Source organism: Danio rerio, chromosome 23 (genome assembly GCF_052040795.2).
Source record: "Danio rerio strain M-AB ecotype USA chromosome 23, GRCz13ab, whole genome shotgun sequence".
Classification (NCBI taxonomy): domain Eukaryota; kingdom Metazoa; phylum Chordata; class Actinopteri; order Cypriniformes; family Danionidae; genus Danio; species Danio rerio.
Genome location: NC_141043.1, coordinates 37,007,722 through 37,030,429, shown reverse-complemented (window position 1 = coordinate 37,030,429; position 22,708 = coordinate 37,007,722). Strand labels below are relative to the sequence as shown.

Sequence of the window (22,708 nt, the reverse complement as noted above, 5' to 3'; positions counted from 1 at the left end):
TCAACTGTCCTCAGTTAGAATTTGCCCATTTGAATACATATTATTATTAATAATCAAAGGTTCAAAACTGATAAGCTGAAGTCACACCGCAGCAACAGCCAACAGAGGATTACAATTGGTTTTAAGACCCTTTTTGCTTAGTTATTTTTACAATTTATGAAGCATAGCAATTATAATGAGACAAACAAGCTCATATATGGAACAAATGTTGGACCTTTGTTAGTGAGGGGTAGGTCTTTCGAACCCCTCAAAGCCTATTGAGGTAAAGTTAATTTTTATATTCGCACATTCACACTTTCTCCTTAATAATATAATTTCAGAGAAGTATTCACTGCAAATTCTAAATAGTGAAATCATATTAGCAGCCATCAACCATCAAAGTGCAACATTGTTGACAGTCAATTTAATATTGGTAATGTTGCTTTAAAGTCATATTTACATCTGATTTCAGTCCGAAAATTCAAAGTACCACGGTAAACAATATATGGAGCTGTCACTGAACGAATGTGCGAACTTTACCTTAATCCAACCCAACCCCCCGGCTTAGGGCCTGTTATAAATCCAAAACTTACAAGAATATTTTAACCAATTTATTCAAAAATAATTTCAACGTACATAGTAACATGAGGTAAATTTTCTGACAAACATTAGTCAAAAAAAAAAATCAAAAAAAAAATCACACATTTTGGGACAAAGCAGGTGATACTTGAGGTAGCCGCAAGTAAACACAGCCAGAGATTAATGCACAGCTAAACTGAAACATCTATATTCACAATAGAAAAATGAGGTACATTCACTCATCTCATACAATGTGAGCCATAAAGGTACATTTAATACAGTGTTCAAGGACAAAAAGGTCAGTGCATAATAAGAAAAAAGCTGATACGTCACTGCAGCCTATCTGCAAAAGTGTTAGCTGTGTTATACAAAAAGTTAATGCAGATTATAAATTTTACATCATATTACAAAGGTTAGGAAGCCCAAGCAAGAAAAAAAGAACAAAATTTTTCTGCTGCAAAAGTCAGCGAAACGGACAGATCTGAGGTCTCAGTTCATTCTCCAGAAAGAAACTGAAAATATACTTGCAATTTTTGGTCTGATAGCATAAAATGTCATATTTATATATATAAAGCAAGCGACTGTAATGCTCCAACATGTTATATTTTATTCCCAATGTTTAGCAGCAGGCATCTGACTGGGTGTTGTTTTGATGCTGTTATGAAAAATAAAGCTTACTGTATTACGTTTGCTCAACACAAACTGAATAGTCAAAATCAAATCTCAAAGATCAACAATTATCAATTAAACAAATTTAATTGTGTTTGTGCTTCAGCTCGCAAGACATTGGCCATATATAAGACTTTATACTTTTGTTCAATATATGCCATATATACACAAACACATGTAATGCATATAGGTTTTATGTGTGGAAGTGTGGAAAACATTCATCCTAAAGATAAACTACATGCAAAGTGGAAGTGGTTTTAATGAGGTACCAGTATCTGATAATGCAATCGGCTTCTTATTATTGAAGGAAACATGTCATAACCTAGAAAAAAGACGATAAGAGTGTGTTTTCATGGAGTTTTACAATGAGGAATTTATATTGATGATAAATTACAGTTTTCTACATCATAAATCACACATTCTCATGCAGTCAACTATTAGAAATGTATGTTTTATGAAACACGCACGCATGCACGCACACACACCAAAATGTATTTTTTTGTGATAGATGTTTTGGTTATAGTCTAATTCAGTGTTTCCCCAACTCTGTTCCTGAAGGCACATCAACAGTACCCATTTTCAACCTCTTCCTAATCAAACACACCTGAATCAATTCAGCAGAACATTAGAAGAAACTTCAAAATCTGAAGGTAACAGGTCAGATGAGGGAGATAACCAAAATATGGACTGTTGGTGTGCCTATAGGAACATGGTTGGGAAACACTGCTCTAATTTAGACTGTAGAGCAAAGCATTATATTGTTGAGTTAGGTTTACCACAGATGTTTCAATAATTATAATAAGAAAATCTGCATTATAAAAATCTTGAAAAGATGCAGCCCTCCAGGAATTTAGTTTGAGACCCATTATCTAAAACAGTGGTGTCCAGACACTGTCCTGAACGGCTGGTGTCCTGCATATTTTAGTTCCAACCCTTATTAAACACACCTTAACCAGCTAATCAAGCTCTTCCTCTGTACACTAGATTTCCAGGTAAGTGTGATGGAGGAAGTTGGAGCTAAACTATGCAGGACACAGGCCCTCCAGGACCGAGTTTGGAGACCCCTGATCTAGAACAATGGTCTCAAACTCAGTTCCTGGAGGGCCGCAGCTCTGCAGAGTTTAGCTCCGACCACGTCCAACTTACCCCCGCTCAATAGTCTCCAGTAGTCTTCAACACCTTGATTAGTTTGATCATCTGTTTGATTTGGGTTGGAACAAAACTGTGCAGAGCTTCGGCCGTCCAGGAATCAAGCTTGAGATCCATGTTCTAGATTGTGACCTCATTCCATCTCCACTCTATAATGTGTCTGGTTATTTGGCTCAGTTTAGTTAGTTAGTTAGTGCGAGTTATCCTGTGTACGCCTTACAATATTATGAACTACATAATCAGTAAAACACTGATAACATCAAGACAAACTACTCAACCCAAGAAGACCTGATGAATGTAATTCCTGAAAAATGTGTCCATATTTGAGCAGCTCACACAAAAATGTTGTTCCACACTTTTAGGAATTATTTTTTTCAGTAGAACATAAGATTTTTTTTTCAATAATATAGGTAACACATTTTGGATCCCATTCAATTCCATATATGAAAAAACACAATGGAAACCATTAAGAACTGAAAACAATTTAGCAACCAAAACATCTCCTGTAGTGTTCTACATGGGAAAGAACATCAGAGTGGTTTGAAACGACACATGGGTGAGAAAATGATGGCATAATGCTTATTTTGGGTCACTAAAAAACAAAATAAATCATTATTTGCTCACCCTTGAGCTGTTAAAAACACATTCTTAAAGGGATAGTTCCCCCCAAAATGAAAATGTAGTCATCATTTACTCACCCTCAACTTGTTTCTTTCTTATAATGAAAAATATATTTTGAGAAATGCGGGTTACTGCTGGTTTCCATAGTAATTTCTTTCCTACTATGTAAGCAAATGGGTGGTAGCAACCAGCATTCTTCAAAATGTCCTTTGTGTTCAAACTCATAAAGGTTTAAAACCACTTGAGGGAAAACAAATGTGGTCGTTTTCATTTTTTGGGGTGAGCCATTGCTTAAAGTTTCTCCTGCTCAACCCAAAAGACGACATTTTAAACAATATGGGTGGCCAAAACAGCTATTGGTCCCTACTGACTTCTACTTTTCCCATTTGTAAAAATATCTTCCTTTAATCTTCAACAGAAGGAAGTGAAGTTTAGAACATCTCGTGGGTCCTCCTTTACATTTTTGTGTGAACTATCCCTTAAACTTCAAGTCATTTTTAATTTTTTTTTGCATTTTGTCTAATAATATGCAACTATCTTTTGTTCTCAAGAGGAAAAAATGGCAAAAAAGCAAACTCTTTCAGTCATCACTGAACTCATCCTCATGTTCACGTATCAGATGTTTCTGGCAGTGCTCTAGAAAAGCATCCAGAGCTTTGAAGGTCTCAGCACATGGCACACAGTGATAGACTTCCCCCTCGAAGCCATCTTCAGGAAGCATGTGTAGAGGAATCCCGCCTGAACACACACTACAACACCTGCACGTCTCGGCCGGCTCATCATCTACTTCCGCCGGCAACTGATCATGGATTTTCTCATGAACAAACAGAGCAGCTGTGGAACTGAAGACCTGATCGCATGATGTACAAGGGTACTCGGCATCCTCGTCTTCCTCATCATCATCACTATCATCTTCCAGTGTATTCTCTTCCACTTCCTCCTCTTCTTTAGTTTCCTCAATGTGAACAGGGAGAACTTTCTTCGGTCTTCCTTTCTTCCCTTCAGGTTTATCTTTTTGGAGCTTTCTTGCGGGCTTCAGCTTGAGCTTAGCAGCGGTTGCATAAACACCGGTTGATTTGTTACTTAATTTGAGGTGCATCTCATGGTGGACGGTGTAGTTTCTAAAATGCGCCAATCTTGTCAGATGATGCAGGAACTCGGCTCCGCAGTGCAGGCATGGATATATCCCACTTTTCCGCTTCCGTCTGGTGATCTTCCCTGAGTTTCTAAACGTATTCCTCACCTTTACATCCCGTCTGTGTTCTTCCTTCCTATGCCGATGGAGAAGCGATGTCTTGGAAAACGATTTATCACAGGAACGGCATTGAAAGAGCGCACTCGAGACGCTCTCATTCCTCTCCATATTCCCAAAATGCACATCCTTTTCTAAATTCGCGCTTCTTTTTCTTGGTGCGTGGGAAAAGCGCATGTGGCAGGCAAGACCTCTGGGGGCACGGAAAGTTTTAGAGCACAGGGTGCATGTGGCTTTTTGTTTAAATGGTGGCAAGGAAGCAGCTTTGAGAGTGTTCGCAGGCTGACAGTCTCCGGCCTGCTGGTGGTGGAGCAGATCTTGTTTGTGGCTGAAGGCTTGTCCGCATGGGCTGTTGCCTTGATGGATGGGATCTTCTGTGCAGTTGGGAACTGAGGGTTTACTCCCACAGGAGGCGCATGAAGATCCCTTTGGCATTTTCCCATTGCATGTTTGGCACACGGATAAAGAACGAGGGCATTTGTGTAACTGCAGACTGGAAAGCAAAGCGAACTGTTGGTTACACCGTTGACAGCTGTGGAGTTTTTGCAGGGTGCGCTCTTTTTGCTGGTGACGCACAAGAGCGTTCATTTCGGAGGGTTTCTGGCTGGCGTCCTTGCAGATGGAGGAAGACGTTTGTGATTTTGGTTTGTACTCCATGCAGGTGATGAGCTGAGCCAGTTTGGATAAGGTTTCGGACATGGGTCTTGATCTTTTAGAGATCTGATTAGCTCGTGATACATTCCTCCAGTTGCAGTGTACGGACTCCATATTCCTAGACACAATTTGGTAGGGAACAAACGAAGTGGATTAATGGCATTGAATCATAGTTATGATAAGAAATAGTGCATTTCTTTCAGCAAAAATTAGATGCAATTCCCTAATTTTTGATTGATTTAACCTGTGAGAGTTTAACACGGTAAGCTAAACATTGTTGTGTATATTATTTGTTTATTTTGATGTCCTTTTGTGTTTGTGTGAAACGTTTGGTTTGTATCCTTTAGTATTCATGGTGTTCAATAAATGAAATGCATGGACATCAGTATCTGGAAGCGTGGACTGTTTTAATAACCGGCGGGTAGCTACAATTGTGTTTCGCATTTTTACATATTTGGAGATTGTAAAAGATGTTCTTGGAGAGATTTAGTAATTCTTTGTTTTGCAAGTATCATGTTTTAAATTCACATAAAGACAGTGGAATCATTTATAAAGTCATGAAATATGTTCAATGACCTTTCTAATAATTTCTTTTAATTGACAGTAACCAATAATTAGTTGAGTAAATGAGTGTCAAATCATCACATGAGACCTTGGACTACTAAACCAATCAGAAGTGTCAATATTTGGAAACAGACTTATGTATTAGCTGATGTATACTTGTACGGAGACCCGGAAGGGACGTGATGATGGGAGACAAATGGGTGGGAGATGATGTTCCCCTTGCAAAACTGTTGTTCCACAAACACTTCCCGTTCACTTCATACATGTCAACCCTCTGGTTTTTGCCAGGATTCTCCCGTATTTTACCCTTTCATCCCGCTATCATCCTATTTAAGTATTAACCATATTTCTCCCCTATTTTAAATCTTGAAAGCACGTTGAAATTAATATAAAAATGCATCTGCATTCAATTTATTTCCATCAAAGCTGTGCATAGATCATTACTCTTCCTATGCAGCCGAATCAGTGAATGTATGTACAAGCGCTGACTGACAGACGCACTCCTTATGATAAACTGATCCCAGATCAGCTTCTGTACACGCCATTTAAAAAGGAGCTAAAGTGCAGCACACTTTGGCATTTGGGTGTGTGTTTAAACAAATACTCTTAATAATATGTAAACATGTCCATCCTCCGTGTTTTATTTTTATTTTAAACAACAATTTTTCTCTTAAATGAGCACAAACAGTTACTAAAGTAATCTAATATTATCAAATAAAACAAAACAAAAGATTAATTTGCTGCTGGTACTTGTATATTTATGTATTGTATCACGTATACTAATTAGCATTTCTTTTTATTGACAATAATAATGTTTAATATCATCATGTGTGACAACTGAATCATAAGTGTCATGGAAAATTTAGATTTATGTATTATCTGAAAGCATTTTCCTTTGATGTATATTTAATATAAATAGCTATTTAGACAGGGGCGATGCAGTGGCGCAGTAGGTAGTGCTGTCGCCTCACAGCAAGAAGGTTGCTGGTTCGAACCTCGACTCAGTTGGCGTTTCTGTGTGGAGTTTGCATGTTCTCCCTGCGTTCGCGTGGGTTTCCTCCGGGTGTTCCGGTTTCCCCCACAGTCCAAAGACATGCAGTACAGGTGAATTAAGTAGGCTAAATTGTCTGTAGTGTATGTGTGTGTGTGAATGTGGATGTTTCCCAGAGATGGGTTGCGGCTGGAAGGGCATTCGCTGCGTAAAAACTTGCTGGATAAGTTGGCAGTTCATTCCGCTGTGGCGACCACGAATTAATTAAAGGGACTAAGCCGACAAGAAAATGAATGAATGAATGATTATTTAGACGAGATACAACTATTTGAAAATCTGCACTCTGAGGGTTCAAACAAATCAAAATACTGCGAAAATCACCTTAAAACGTCAAAAGAAATCAACATTACTAATCAAAAATTGTGTTTTGATATATTTATGGTAGAAAATTTACAAAACGTCTTCATGAAACATGATATCAGGGAAGATCTGCAGGTTTCATTGATTCAAATGTCAGACTTTAAGACTCTTTTAAATTCATTATGAATAAGACTTTAGACTTATACGGGGCCAAACACTAAGGATTTTTTTGTAATGGCCTGGTTGGACCAATGGAATTGGGAAAAAACTAATTTAGTTATTTCTTAACCACATATTTTAATGTATCAAAACAGGAAAACTCTAACTTGACGCTGACTTTTTTCCAACATAATGTTCTTTTTGTTTTGTTTTTTAATGACAAGTTTTACATTGCTAAAAGTATATTTATAATGAAAAAAAACAACATGAATAATCAAAAATATTTGTTGGCTTTAGGTGCAAATGAACTGAGTATGACTCCTATTCAACCGAATGCAAATCTGTTATAAAACTTGAAGTTTCATGCCTATTTATAAACATAATGTCCACTCAATTTCTTCAGTAAATAGTTTTTGTGTAAATGGAAAATTATGTAAAGGAATACATCGCTGTTATTATCATGAGGAACTGGTTTTTAGTTTTCTTTTAGTGATTAGGGAATTTAATTTAACAAATTTGCAGTAAATTGTCTAACAGTTGTTGTGAAATAAACATCTCTGCATCAATATTTAATATATATATATATTAAAAATAGGTTTTATAAATTATTTAATAATAAGAATACATTTTATTTAAAGGTGCCTTTCTGGCAACTCAAGTACACTGTACAATAAACAAGAGCAATAAAACAACAAAAAAAGTAATATAAAAGTATACACATCACGGGTGCAGACAATTAAGTATTAAAAGCCACCTTAAATAAGTAAGTTTTCAGTCTTGTTTTGAATAATGTAAGGGAGTCAGTGTTTCTGATGGCAGGTGGTAGTGAATACCAAAGCCGGGGAGCAGAGTGTGTTTGCAGAATGGCTGAATGCTGTATGGACGATTGACAAGTGGAGAGAGTAAGATCATCTCAGGGTGCGAGAGGAAGCAGCAATGTGGATGAGGGCAGACAAATTTAAATAGACTGTTGGGGATTTGACGGGTGTTAGCCTGACTGAATAAATTAACTTCAACAACATTTACATTTAAGACCTACAACACAACATTTCTGTAAATTTAAGACCTTTTAAGGCCTAAAAATTTTGTATTTGAAATTTAGAACACTTTCAGACCCTGCGGACACCCTGTAGATCTACTTATTATTCTAATGTTTAGATTTTTATTTTGGCATAACAGAAAAATAAATAATTTTGACTCAATATAAGGTATTTTTGGATAATTGTCAAAACATACAATTTTAACATGGTTTTGTTCTGCTCAACATGTTCAGACGTGTTTGTGTGTCCAGGGTCAGATATCAGTCTGATTTCTGAAAGATCACGTGACAGTAAGAAGCGCAGTAATGGCTGTATAAAATTCAGCTTCACATGAGTAAACAACATATCGCCTTTTATAATATAATGCAGCGAACAGTTTACGCAAACAACTGTGCAAAAAGAATGATTTAAAACAATGAATACAATGCATGTACTTTGCAACACAACGTAGATAAACTTCGTAAAGCAACAATGATACAGGAAGAGTTTGCTAGCTGTTTAGCTACGCAGCTGACATAGAAACTCACCCACTCGATGACGTTGTATCGCACAACATGGGTCTCTCGACCGTATTTGTGGACATTGCAACGGCTGTTCTGAGGTTCAATAACGTTAAATGCACGAAATTCTGAAGCGAGATGCAAACGGACTGTCACTTCTACAACCACGCGCTTCTAACTTAGTTCAGGCAGTTTGGCAAACTACAACTCCCATCATCCATTGCGAGCAAGTGTCACAGTCGCTACTGCTACTACTTCTTCTTGATGTTTAATTGGCGGTTCGCATTCTTACACACAGCATTACCGCCATCTAATGATTGGATCAAATACACGTATACCTTTACTTCTGGACTAGTCAAGATAAAAATGGTAAAATGTTATTTGCTTTATTCTATAAAGTTCTTTCGAATATAAAATAAACACTGTCATTTAATGTGTGTTTTTTGACAAGTTTATCAGAATAACAAATGTTTTGTTAAATGTTAAAAATCAACGTTCTTTTACCAAATATTGGTTTCTTACAACATTGATATTGTGTTGTCTAAAAACAATATATAAACAAATCTAAAAACATTCATTTGTAAGAAATGCAATCAGTAGTTTGCAGAATCGTTTAAAATTGTTTTCCTCAAACTCATAGCTTTTCCCAGAGATGGGTTGCAGCATGGCATCCGCTGCGTAAAACGATGGATAAGTTGGCAGTTCATTCCTCTGTGGCGACCCTAGATTAATAATAAATGGACTAAGCCGAAAAGAAAATGAATAAATGAATGAAACACATAGCTTTATTGGCATTTAGAGAACATAAAATAAAATAATGAATATAGCAAACTAAACAAATAGATAAATAAAATAAATAGATAAATATTAACAAAATAAATTTTGTAAATGATTAAAAAATGGTCAAACTGAAGTAAGTAATAATATACAGCTATTTAATATAACGTTGTCAATATATTGAAATTGAAATAAATCAATAACTATAATAATAACTATAATAAAATGTAAATAAATAACACAAGGGCTGCACGGTGGAGCAGTGAATACCACTGTGGCCTCACAATAAATGAATGAATGAATGTAAATAAACAACACAAATATCATAGTCAGTAAATCCTACATAATCTCTTATTGTTCTGGGTTCATCAGAGGTTTACACTGGAAGAAGGTTGTCGTTGCATAACCATTTTTTAATACAAACAAATTTATAAAGGTCTCATTTAAAATTCTGCATGAATTTACCCTGTCAAATATTTTATTTTCAAGTTTAGACAGGATACATTTAGATCCAATTTATGAACCAACATGTCGCCACAGCGTAATGAACCAGCAACTCATTCGGCATATGTTTTATCCAGCGGATGACCTTCCAGCTGCAACCCTATTCACAATACAATACCATAAATAATAAAACATCATCATCCACCATTTTGAACCTTTTATTTCCTTGATGGATTTTGGTAATTTGTTCCACATGATTGCACCTGTATATGAAAACATATTTTTCCGTCTAGACTTCTAAATTTAAATAAACAAACATTAAGATCCCAACCTCTAGTATTAATAGTTCAGCAAAATAGTTCAAATAACTAGGCACCACATTATTAAACAGTTTACATATCATTCCCAGTTTTAAAAAGTACTCTTTTACAAACAGTTAACATGCCTAATTCTTAAAAAAAACTCTTTGTGAAAATGTGCTGTAGGATGAATTTTTTTTTACTAATTTATTTTGTGCCTTTTGCAATTTTTCCTTCATACTCAGTGAGCAGCTGCTGTAGCAAAAGGACGCAGCATAATCCAAAAGGGGTAAAATCAAAGCCTCAGCCAATAATTTTAAAGAATGAACATCTAAAGGATCAGCTTGCTAAGAACCTAATTTTTCCACATATCTTCATAAAAACCTTTTTTCCCATAACATCGCCTGATAATTTATTATTAAACAACCCAAATCATATACAACAATTTTTGACTCAATTATCAAATTATTAATCCAAACCAAGAATCATCCTTCTTTAATTTCACTCTTGAAGCAAATAAAATAGCCTCTGTTTTACCTATGTGTTAAAAAGTTTATTATCCAATAAGCAGTGTACAGTGAACAAATTTCTTAACTGTGAACTCATGATTTCTTCCAGGGCCCCTGTCTTGATGAAATACTAATACTGCGGCATCATCAGCATAAAGATAGAGTTCCTGTGAACATGCTCCTTTTAAATCATTAATATATATAAAATAAAAAAATAATGGACCCAAAATACCTCCTCGAGGAACTCCACAATTGATTGATAAGGGAGCAGATAATACACCTTTTGTCAACTCTCTGGCTTCTATCATCCAGATAGGACTGACTCCACTATAGGGACGCTTTATTAAACTTCCTTTAACTTATTTAATAAAATTGGATGGTTTACAGTGTCAAATGCCTTCTGGAGGTCAAGCAGCTCCATCCCACATTATACAAACAACAAAGCAAAGCACTAATAAAAAGGCCATTAACACTGTATTTTTTATATATTTTTGAAAAATTCAAGATCCTGTAATCCCACAAGGCGCTTACCCTTTCTTAGTATGCATACTTTCACATATATTATTGAAACTGTTGAATATCTATTTCTGCATTGTAATTTGGTTAATCCTTTCTGGTCTGATGTGGACAACTGGAGAAAACTTTATATTTCAAGGTTTCCTTTCGATTTGCTGGAGAAATTTGGAGTACATTTGGACAACAAAGATGATGACTTAATTGCAAATCGTTTACTCAATTTACTTAAATTCTTCATCCACAAATGCAAAATTTTGAAAACAGCTCCTCAATTGATTGTGTTTAAAAAGGAGTTTGCCACCTATGTAGAATGTTTAAAAATAATGAAGGGTGAAAGGGCTAAACAATTGTATGGTATGTTTCTAAAATATGGTTTTATTCAACCCCTTACAGAGTTTTAGTTAGTTGTCTGCACGGTATGTTCTTTTTTTGTTAAGTTATTTTGTAAGTTTTTTTTTTCTAATTTCATTGTTTTCATATTTGATTCACTGTATATCTGACATGTCTCAGTCAGTAGGTGCAAAATTATGTTTGGATTGAGTTTGGCCTAAATTGTTATGGTTTTGAAAGGCAAAAAAAAAACCTTTCACATATATTTATTTTATTTAAATTTTGTGTTTTGTACACCTCCCTTCTTTCATTTTGTATTGTTCTGTACTTTGTTTTTTAAGCATAAATAAAATGTTTGTTATTATTTGTAGGGTTTACTGACTATGAGTGATTGAAATAAGGAATGTATGGCTTTATTTTGGTGAGAACCACATAGTGTATCTTTAGGGTTTAACAAAGAGAGATTTTCTGAATAGGAGTATCATAACAAACATTATAAATATATTTCTTTATTTTTGTCTTTTTTTTTACTTGCGCGAGTACTTTTATTATGAAATGTCCTCAATCAGTACATCTTCCCCTAGTGAGAGGGAGTGAAATGACACCCCTTTTAACACAAATTTTAATCTCTGTTCATTGTTGTCATGTGTTTTAATGGGCACATATCATTGATTAAGATAATTCAATAATTACTCGCCAGTCTGGAACTTAAATGAGCGCGTTTGTCTTTTAACGTGACACAGTGTCCTCCTCCGGTCCAGCTGGCGGCAGCTGCACCTGTTCGCGCGGTGCCACATCAGAACAGCGAGTCCTCCCGCACACCGGCAGCTTATGAAAGCTTCACCGGTTTAACCTCAATCGGTAGCAGAGCAATCGCCGGAGAAAGGGCTATTGTTTTACTAGATGTTAATCTAGAAGTCGAAATATGATATGTGCACTACACTGATCAAACGCAACGCAAGGATTTGACCGCTGAAAAAAAGCGGCCGACTCATTTATTCACGGAGCCTAACGTTCGAGATGACAGCGCGCTCTTGGTTATTGTCGTGTTAATCGAGATCTTCGTTATTAATTTTAAGCTAGAGTTAGGTTAAGCTGTGTTATTGATGGCCGTGTCGGGAGGCGCGCGGAGGATCCCGATGGGTGTGCGGACATTCAGCGAGTTTCTGGAAATAGCGACTGTCGGTCCGTGTCGCTCCAGCAGCCCGTATAAATACAGAGAGAGAATACAGCACTGGTCCATCAGGTAATTTACATGTCCATTTCAATAATTAAATACATTTTATACTTCTTATATTTGATGTGTTGCTGAACAAAGCGAGATTATAACAAACAACTATACAATAATTACCATGGTAACCGTAGTTTCCGCTGAAATACTATTTTGTTATTAATTTTTATTGCTGAATCCAGGAACAAAAATAACAGTACATAAAACACAATATCAATCAATAATTGGCATAGACTAAAAGCACATTGCAATATGAAACAATTCAAATATTAACATCATTATAGAAAGGGAAAACAGTAAAGGTTTTTGCAGTTACAAGTGTTAATTTAAGATTATTGAATGAAGATCTTAAATGCAGAGCATATTGTGATAGTTTTGAAAGCTTTCTTATTAGTCGATGCCCAAATCAACCTTATACACTTCTCCCCAAAGGCTGGTTTACTATTTGTGAATGCCGCTGAAATGCTATTACTACGGTTGTTAATTGAAAAAGTGTATAAAACAATAAATCTATAACGTTATTTAAATGGTGGGCCATGTGACCACAATTTTGCTTTAACAACTGTGTGGCTTTTAGAAATGTTTTAAAACCTCAATATTGTTAAATGGTACTGAAAAGCTACAATAAAAACACTGTACGAGCTTATTTGTTCATATGAAGTAGGCTAATGGTAAATAAAACGAGATTCTGAAGCGTTTTACTCTTTATTAATATGCTCTGCGTGTATTATAGAATATGATTTTGTTTGCACAGTAAGACTTAATCATGTTTTGTGTTTATTCTGTGTAGTTTACCATGGCTGGGAATGACTCATATTTGTTTAACTTCCCTGTTAATCATAAATATTTTATTGTACCATGGAAATTTCATGTTTTCTTTTTAGTTAAAAGGTGTTGCAGTTTGTATTAACTGCAGTACAGAAGTAAAAGCATGTGTGCATGAAAACAATAAAAGTAAGAAATCCTATATAGGAAAAATTATAGCTAAAAAATTGTATGTGTATATTAGACATGGGACGATAACCGTTTTAAGGTATACCGCGGTTTGGAAAAGTCAAGGTTTTAAACCCGTCAAAATGTTCTGTAATACCGTTCCTTAGGTATGTGTAAGATATTTTACATGCCTAGTATGTATGTATGTTTATGTTTTATTTTATTTATATATATATATATATATATATATATATATATATATATATATATATATATATATATATATATATATATATATATGTATGTATGTATATGTATATGTTTTAAAAAGTACAGGCATTGGAAATGTAGCAGATGGCATGCTTGTTTTTTTTTTCTATGTATGCATTTTTAGCAAATATAGGAAATTCTTAACATTTTATTTTTAATTCATAGTTGAAAAACCTAATTTCTGTTTACTTTTGCAGACTACTGATGACATTTCTTCTAAATCTAAAATAAAATGAGCCAACATAACTAAAAAGCTACCATGTTTTCAGACATTTTTGTAATTATTTTCAATTTTAACTTCAGAAGAAATAGGAAAGCAGTGTTTTGTGGTATATCTGATTTCGAATTACAACAGTTGAAAACATTTGTTGTTTTTATATATCATTATTATTATTTATTTATTTATTTATTTAAATTCTTTTAATTGTTTTTCCAAACTTTTTTCTTTTTTGCGAATTTACTATTTTGAAGAGACCATGATGGACCATATCGTCTTTATCTCATACTGTCTTTCTTTACCTGATGTTTTTTTACACACCAGATGTTCCCTCAGTACTGTATGCAGTGTATTCAAAATACCCTTGTTTTTGTTTTTTTGCTCTCCTCTTTCCTCAATGTCAGGCACCTGTCCTCCTGCGGGATCTTAATGACTCGCTATCCACGGGCTCTCTGTCACTCTGAAGTTGAGTTGACCCCCACTCATCACCGGCGATCCTTCATCAGCCTCACCAACAAGAGAAAAGAGTATTCAGAGAGGAGAATATTAGGGTAAGTTGACTAATTCAGGGTATGGTTATGATTACTGTGTCGTGTTTGATCCTGAACAATGAGCCGCCCTTCTTCCAGTTTGGTGGATAAAGGCAAGCTTTTGTGGTGTTAAATAATTAACCAACAGAGCTGTATTGATTTAGTGGAGGCAGGATGGTTGTAAATATAGATCTAAATCAGGGAGATAAATTAAGAGCCATTAAAGGTGAGAAACAGAATCAATGGTGGTACTAATAAAAGTAAAGTAGAGTACAACAAAATCTGCATTGAATAGAAGGCGATAAATGAATAAATAGGAAATGCAGCTTTAGCTTCATCATTACAAGTAGGCATTTTAGTGCATTATTGTTAGTGTTATTTTTAAATGAAAATACTTGCACAATATTGTTATCATGCTAAATAATACTGTGCATGAGGGCTGCGCGAGTCTGGCAAAAATGTGAATCACGATTTTAATTTTTTTTTGTTGCTTAAAATAGAGATCACGATTTTCTCATGATTCTGTAAATGTAAAATAAAGGTTAATATGATTAGCCTATTATTATTGTTCATTCTCAAACATGGTAAACCAACAATAATAATTGGCCTATGTGTAGCTCTACTGCTGCTTAAAGTGCTCAGTTTTGTACAGTCATTATTGTGGACTTGAACAGACTTTCAATATGTCCTGTTTGTTAATTCACAGTAAAATGATGCCATCAGAATAAGACTATTCATAATTATAAAGTTGAATTATTATGTTTGAGACATGTGCTTGTCATCTGTCATTGACAACATTATTAGACCATTTGTTTTTACTGGTAAAATGAGACATTTGTCATTATCAGATTCCTTCTTTCATTATAATCAACATTGTAGGCTAGGGTTGTTACTGACACAGTAAACATTTATTTTCATGCACAAGACTTTGGGCTCTATTTTGACGGTCCATGTGCAAAACGGAAAGCGCAGGGCGCAAACGCATTCAGGGGGTGTCAGAATCCATATGTGCTAATATGAGGACGGTAAAATCCAATTTGCGCCGTGGTGCATGGTCTAAAAGGGTTGAGTTATAGATGTGTTTTGAGAATAAACCAATCAGAGTCTCATCTCCCTTTAAAAGCCAGCTGCGTCGCGCCATGAGCGCATTTGCTATTTACAGGACGTAAAGCAAGTTCACTTTCGCTTTTGCTCTCGTGGAAAGGGAAACCTTTACGCAATTAGCCTATAAATAATTAATATCTTTTGTTAAGCGCAAAGATTTGTTTCAAAACCATTTCTAAATTCAGTTCTAATTTACAGCAAACGAATAAATGAAGAATAATAATGAAGTGTGGTCAAAATACTAAGTTATTTACAAATACACCTGTTATGCCCCATATGGTCTAAAACCTGACAGGTGGACAAATCTAAGCTTGTTTAAAAAAAACAAATATAAATATGGATATAATAAATAATACTGCTAATAATAATAACATTATACAAAAGCAAATTATTATGAATGAACTGAAAAAGCCCCCCGAGATGAAGGATTCAAGGCAGTGGTTTTTAAATGCATGTAGGCTAGAAAATAATGTTTTGTAATATTTTAATTCTTTACATTTATATCCTATATATATATCCTTATTATATCCTATATATATATATATATATATATATATATATATATATATATATATATATATATATATATATATATATTTAATATTTTAATTCTTTTTCATATGTTAAGATATTTGCGTATTGCTCTACATCTTGTGTGTATTAAGCAGTGTGCAAGCGAGGCGCACAACTAACGCGATCTGCGCCGGACTTTAGACCGGGTTTGTTCTGGTCTAAAGAACAGACTATTACAGTTTCTCAAAATGGCAACGCGCCAAAACACGCCTGCTTTTTCAGACCAGAACGCCTATGGGCGCACATGAGCGCAAATGGATTTGCTATTTAAAAAGCGTGGCGCAACACCTCAAAATGACCCTTGCGCCAAGCTGAAAGTAGCAAATAACAATTGCGTCACGCCTTGGTCACATTGCGCCGGGTGTATGATAGGGCCCTTGTGTTCACTATAAAAGTAAAAAACATCAAATGCTTATCGTAATCATAACTCTAAAATGCGATCTGATCATTTAAATGATGTGCGCACAGATTTGACTTTAACTTCCGGGTGGGGCTCATGGCTGCTGTCACTGTGAGAAAAAACACACACATGCAAATCAAACCTCCCGCACGGCTCTCAAACGATCGCTCTGTGCAACAAACTGAACGTTATTTACAACTTCATTACCTGTTATTCACAGCCTATGCAGGTTGTGTTCAATCAAGTAGGCGTCATGTGTGCACACGCGCGTTCTCGAAAGTAGACAGTGCGTCATCTCACTTGTGATTTCGCGGCCAAGAATACATCATTACATAAAGACAGAAATGACATTTTTGGGTGAATTACACTTTTAACGCTATATGAAGGTGTCAGTGTTGCTGTGAAGACTACCTTGCTTCTCTCCTGAACTTGAAAACATAATTGGCTGAATAGTAGAAAAAGCAGAAGATTGTGTGTAGGGTCGATTCGAGATCGTGATTTTTTTGTTTTTCGATAAATCATGCAGCCCTACTGTGCATTATTGTGTCTAAATTTATTATAATTTTAAGATCATATTTTAGCTTTAATGGAATAAATTTACGACACCATATGTAACATGCTGCACAAGAGAAATGAGTATTAAATATAAAGGAAAAAACATGAAATGTTTTTAAAATGAAATGTATAACACTAATGTCTGTCCATCTTTTTAATTGATTTCTAATTTATTAAAATGCCATGATAAAAGCTTTAGCAATTATTATCCTGTATAAATTTGATACTGCCACATGCCTACATTTATATTTTTCTTCAGATTTTAAAATATTTTCATTTTTGAAGTTTATTTGCTTTTTTAAATAGAAATATCCTAATATTTCTGTTTAGATTTCAATTATTGTCATTTCTGTTTCAGTAAGTTTGGAGCTTAACATTCACATTTAGTTGCAAAGGCATAATTTATAAATAACAGTGGTGTAACGGATCACGGTTGTTCTGTGATTTTTTTTTTTTTTTTTTTTTTTTTTTTTTTTATGGATCACAACCTATGGTTCGGAACACGCATAACCTGTGGATTAATAGCCTAATTTTCTTTTGTAGAATAATCCTAAATTTGTAACGATCAATTCTCACATCATTCAAATCACTAGTATGAATGCATTTAGGCTTTCCTGTAAAATAAAATGATGATGGAGTAGCTGTGGTAGGTTATTCGGGATGAGTTTTTTTTTAAAGGTGTTTTCTGTCACTACTTGTTTAGCCTGCATTAATGCGTTTAGTGTTAGCCGCACGATTTAAAGATCAGGATCTCAACACCCATGTAACATAAATTATAAATGATGGTGATTTGGATATGTTTATTATCCTTCGAATCGCTGCATTCAAATCAGTGTTTGAAAAAACAAAAATCAAGAAAGAGATTCAGTCTTTAGTCTTTTGAGTTAGTTATGGAGTTACAAACAGTTAAATAATTATGAAGTACTGGAATAACAGTTTATATTTTAGATAAAAGCACTGATGTTTATGATCAATATTAAAATAACCGTCATATGAATTTAACAACACTCAAAAATGAAAGTTGTAGCCAGCAATTACATAATTTAACCAATAGGTGGAGACAATCAGCCATCAAAAATATCCCACTGAATAATTCTTCAAAAATGATCCATCTAGCAATGAAACATGATATTTTATGAGTGAATAACTGTATCCTTTATTGAAAATTAGATTATAAATAAATTATTAAATTAATATTAACAAATTATAATGTTAGATTTCTACATTTAGCATCGTCAGCAGTAGTAGTAGTAACAGTAAAATTTTCACTGACATTTTACAATTTATTTTTATTCTGCTGATTATTTCTTCTTCTTTTTTTAATTAAAATTACAGGTTCCAAGTTCTGTTTGTTTAAAACCAGAAGTGTTTTGCTGTACTGTTTTTGTAGTAAATGGAAAGCAAATGACATTTGTCTCCTCCCTTTTTTTGGCTAATCCCAAAAATGGTCCAATCTGTGACCATAAAAAACCCATAATGTTATCCTAACTGTAAGATTTGTGATTCGTTACACCACTAATAACTAATATTGCTATAATTTGTAATATTTGATCCTATATATTTTCCATGGGCACATTTTGATTTTGTCATTTCAATCTCTATAAAAATAACAGCATTTTTATCTGAATTTAAATGAAAAATGTAATCAAAAATCTATTTAAATCCTTTTTTTATAAAAAAAACATCAGATACTGCTTGATTGTGAAACTGCTCAAGTTTCCTCTATTTTGGTCTTCAGGTACTCGATGCAAGAGATGTATGAAGTGGTGGCCAATGTGGATGACTACAAGCACTTTGTACCGTGGTGTAAGAAATCCCAAACCATCATGAAAAGGGCCGGTCATGCCAAAGCCCAGCTGGAAGTGGGTTTCCCTCCTGTTGTTGAACGTTACACTTCAATGATAAGCCATGTTCGTCCACATCTGGTCAAAGTAAGTCATCCTGTGTGCTTTACAAATTCTTCAATCTCTTCAATGAAAGTAAATCTAAGATTTGATAATTCAATTTTACCTGTTCCCATTTCAGGCGGTGTGTTCAGATGGTAAACTCTTCAATCATTTAGAGACAATATGGCGGTTTAGTCCTGGCATTCCTGGCTATCCTCGCACATGCACAGTTGACTTCTCTGTAAGTACTGTTCACACTAATTTTGCTTCTGGGTAAACTTCGATAAGCTCCACCCAATTTGGTTACTGTTGATAGGTCTACTTTGAAAAATGTACTGTAGAACATTCTAAACTGGGGATTTCTTTGAGTGTTGTTTTAGTCTAATTGAGATACTACTGCAGTGTTTATTCATTCGTTTTCTTCTACAGTAAGCTGGAATAAAATAGATTCATACATATATTCAATTTGTTGATGTTTATTTTATCTCCCTGTGTGTGTATACGTGCGTGCGTGCGTAAACGTACACGTTGTTTTGGTAATACATTTTTTAATGTGCAGTCCAAACATGCAAGACTTTAAATGAACTTAAATCAGACATAAAAGCAAAAGCATGTTAGACACTAGACAGGAGTGGTGTTTTAGTATTTTATTATAGTATTACAGTACTGCTTCTGTTTAACATATGTTAATCACAGTTCCAACTTTCAAATCATTTACTTGTTAGTTTAGTTTTAAGATTAAGAGGTGTACTAACTGCTGCTGCTTTCAGTATGGTTATAAATGTCACCAAAAATGGTATTCAAGCTCACACTGGTACCATTTAACACTAATTAAAGCACATAATTAGTTCCTGAGGTGATCATTATCATAGTAGTTTATGCTGTTGTTTAACAATAACGTCACAGAAATTGAAACTGTTTCTACAAAAGAAATTATGCGTGTCATGGATGGTTACTGTTATAACATGGAAAATATATTATTTACTGTGTCTTGCGTCGTGTATAGTTAGGACTAGGCATGGGACAATAACCAGTTTAAGGTTTACTGCGGTTTGGAAAAGAAAACCACAATTTTTTTGTTATACCGTTTCTACAGTACTATTATTTATTGATCTTTTTTTTTCCTTATGTGTTTTTTTTTTTTTTTTTTTTTTGGACTATTTTATTTAGTTTTTTTAGGACAACAGTATCTACAGCAGAAAATTATCCTCAACATTAAAAAGCTACTGGTCAGTTCATGATTTAGGAAGCATTTGAAAAACAAATTGCTTTATAAACCAACATCCAAGCATGGACCTGAACAGGGCCGTGGCTTAATTTAGCCCCTTTCACACAGTGATACCAGTAAATATCCGAACAATTTACGGAACGACTTTGCTTGAGCAGACCTTGAAGGTAAACAAACAACGGCTCATCAAAAGCATCTTATCGATAATTATTTACACAGTTGGCATTAAGAAGGAGCATAGAAACATTATCTGACTAACATCTCGCAGCTAAATGCGTCTGGAAAAATATTTAAAGGCTTTTATTTTCATAAACCGCGCAGACGTGAATGCGTCTGAGTGTTCTGATTGGCTAAACTAGATGTCTCACATCAGCACGTTCTAGACGTGGACCGGTGTTTTCAAAAAGGGCCTGTACACACATACAGACCTTTGCGAAAAATTGCCGGTAAATTTCCAGAAAGGTCCGTATGTGTGAAAGGGGCTAATGTTTTTGAACCTAATAAAGGCCACAGAAGTCTACAATTTACATTAATGATTTAGCCTGACATGTTTACTGTCCCAAAATATTTTCATTTTTTCTGAAGATAAAATATATATATTGTTCAATTGGGGAAAAAATTTGTGTTAGCACACACTGTCAGTGTTTGTAAGCAAGTTCACTTACCATGTCATCATTTCCTCTCTGTGGTCACTGGTTCTCCTCAGGTGTCGTTTGAGTTTCGTTCGCTGCTGCATTCTCAGTTAGCGACGGTGTTCTTCGACGAGGTGGTGAAGCAGATGGTGGCCGCGTTTGAGCGACGAGCAGGCAAGCTGTACGGGCCCGAGACGAGGATACCACGAGAGCTGATGTTTCACGAGGTTCACCAAACGTGAGGTGCCCCATTACACTGGACTCGCCTGCAACTGGAACTCACAAAACTCTCTAGACGGTTATCACATCACTAGATTATATCGGGATGGTACAATAGATACCATGTACTTTTAGACAACATTACAGTTCCAAGTATTGCACCTTAAAGCTATTTTGTTTTTCTTTTGTTTGCTTATTGACTGTGAATGAAGAATAACTGATTTATTGCAGCTCTGAACAGTAAAGATGAGGTGTAGAATTGGAGAAATCCTCTCGTTTACTAGTTCTGTCTGACTATGGGTTCGCTGGGGCCAAATCTGATGAATTTACTAAGCTAAAAGGAATATTTCAGGTCAAATCTGTCAAACGCTGTTGATTTCCACTGGAAATAATTTCAATTTGCACCTCCGTTTTTAAAATAATAACAGCACAAACATTGCCCTCTTAGTTTTAAAGCTGAATTATTTTCTGTGGTAATCAACACAATGCAAAACACACAGATTAACCAGGAATATTCCTTTTAAAACAGGTCTTCTACAACTATATCTATAAATAAATATAGTAAGAATTCATATGCTTGAATTGAAGCACGATGAGCGACTTGACTTTCACTGCACTGAGTTTATTATAATATTCATCTCAAGAAGTCGGTGTGACTCCAAACACAACTGTAAATATACTGAATATGAGCTATACAGTTAAAGTGGCATCAGATATTTCTCCCAGCTAAATATTTATCCTTATAGACAACAACAACAAAAACTTTTGTTTATAGAAGTGATTTATTGTGATGAAGGTATATTTAGCATGCTTTTGCTTTCGTTAGATGCATTCATGCGAACTCAGGGCTTTGGAGAAATGAAATGTAAGACTTCTGCCTGTTTTTTTTTTTTTTCCCTAATAGTGATCCCAGTTTGTGCCTGTTGATGTAGACGTGCCATTTCTGTTTTGTCGCTACGTTAATGTCTGTTGAAACACTACTGTATTCACTTATTGTGATTTCTCAAAACGCTACAGTTGGAAGCCTAGCAAGCTTTTTCTTTATCTGTTTGTTTTTATTTTATGAGATTTTATTTTTAGCCATTTCAATGCCTTATCCAAGTGTTCATGGCATTTATAAATGACTCCACATACCGTTGTAATTGTCGAATGCTAATTTATTTGTGCTGTATCTCAACCTCCTGTCCGAGAGTCTTCCACAGAAAAAAAAACACCTCCTTCATTTCTAAAAAAAAACAAAAAGATCTTGTTAGATGTCTGTTTAGTGAAAATGTTTGCTTGAAAAACTGTGAATCAGAACCAAAGAGATGATCAGTGCTTCAGAAGATCCACAAGAGCACAGTTTTAGGAACAACGTCTCGCTGAAATGAATGTTATCTGTAAACCTTTATTCTCTGTCAGCAGGCCTGTCATCAGTGTTATAACCTTGCACAAGCATTTCTTTTAATTTGAAAACCTATAAATTTATTTACCAACAAAACTGTTGTCTTGTTTTACTTGATCCAACTGGAAATTCTTAAAATGGCAACTTTTTGGTT

General features: G+C 34.8%; 2 protein-coding genes across 2 annotated transcripts; one reads left to right on the top strand and one right to left on the bottom strand.

Annotated features, from left to right (window-relative positions):
- Positions 1-575: 575 nt before the first annotated feature.
- si:ch211-148l7.4 lies at positions 576-8,762 on the bottom strand. Its single transcript, NM_001365235.1, has 2 exons — positions 8,545-8,762; positions 576-5,021 (listed from the first exon to the last, which is right to left on the bottom strand). The coding sequence occupies exons 1-2, from the start codon at positions 8,598-8,600 to the stop codon at positions 3,578-3,580; spliced, it is 1,500 nt and encodes a 499-aa protein (NP_001352164.1). The 5' UTR covers positions 8,601-8,762; the 3' UTR covers positions 576-3,577.
- A 3,366-nt stretch (positions 8,763-12,128) lies between these two features.
- Positions 12,129-22,650, top strand: coq10a (coenzyme Q10A). The gene is made up of 5 exons (XM_087307590.1): positions 12,129-12,638; positions 14,448-14,594; positions 18,944-19,136; positions 19,231-19,332; positions 21,026-22,650. The coding sequence occupies exons 1-5, from the start codon at positions 12,499-12,501 to the stop codon at positions 21,191-21,193; spliced, it is 750 nt and encodes a 249-aa protein (XP_087163716.1). The 5' UTR covers positions 12,129-12,498; the 3' UTR covers positions 21,194-22,650.
- Positions 22,651-22,708: the final 58 nt, after the last annotated feature.

Excerpts from the sequence above, each read along its gene's own strand:
- coq10a (XM_087307590.1), top strand. The coding sequence starts at position 12,499 with ATGGCCGTGTCGGGAGGCGCGCGGAGGATCCCGATGGGTGTGCGGACA. Across the intron at positions 12,639-14,447 it reads ATACAGCACTGGTCCATCAG|GCACCTGTCCTCCTGCGGGA; the intron begins GTAATTTACATG and ends CCTCAATGTCAG. Across the intron at positions 19,137-19,230 it reads TTCGTCCACATCTGGTCAAA|GCGGTGTGTTCAGATGGTAA; the intron begins GTAAGTCATCCT and ends TTCCCATTTCAG.
- si:ch211-148l7.4 (NM_001365235.1), bottom strand. The coding sequence starts at position 8,600 with ATGTCCACAAATACGGTCGAGAGACCCATGTTGTGCGATACAACGTCA. Across the intron at positions 5,022-8,544 it reads GATACAACGTCATCGAGTGG|GAATATGGAGTCCGTACACT; the intron begins GTGAGTTTCTAT and ends AATTGTGTCTAG.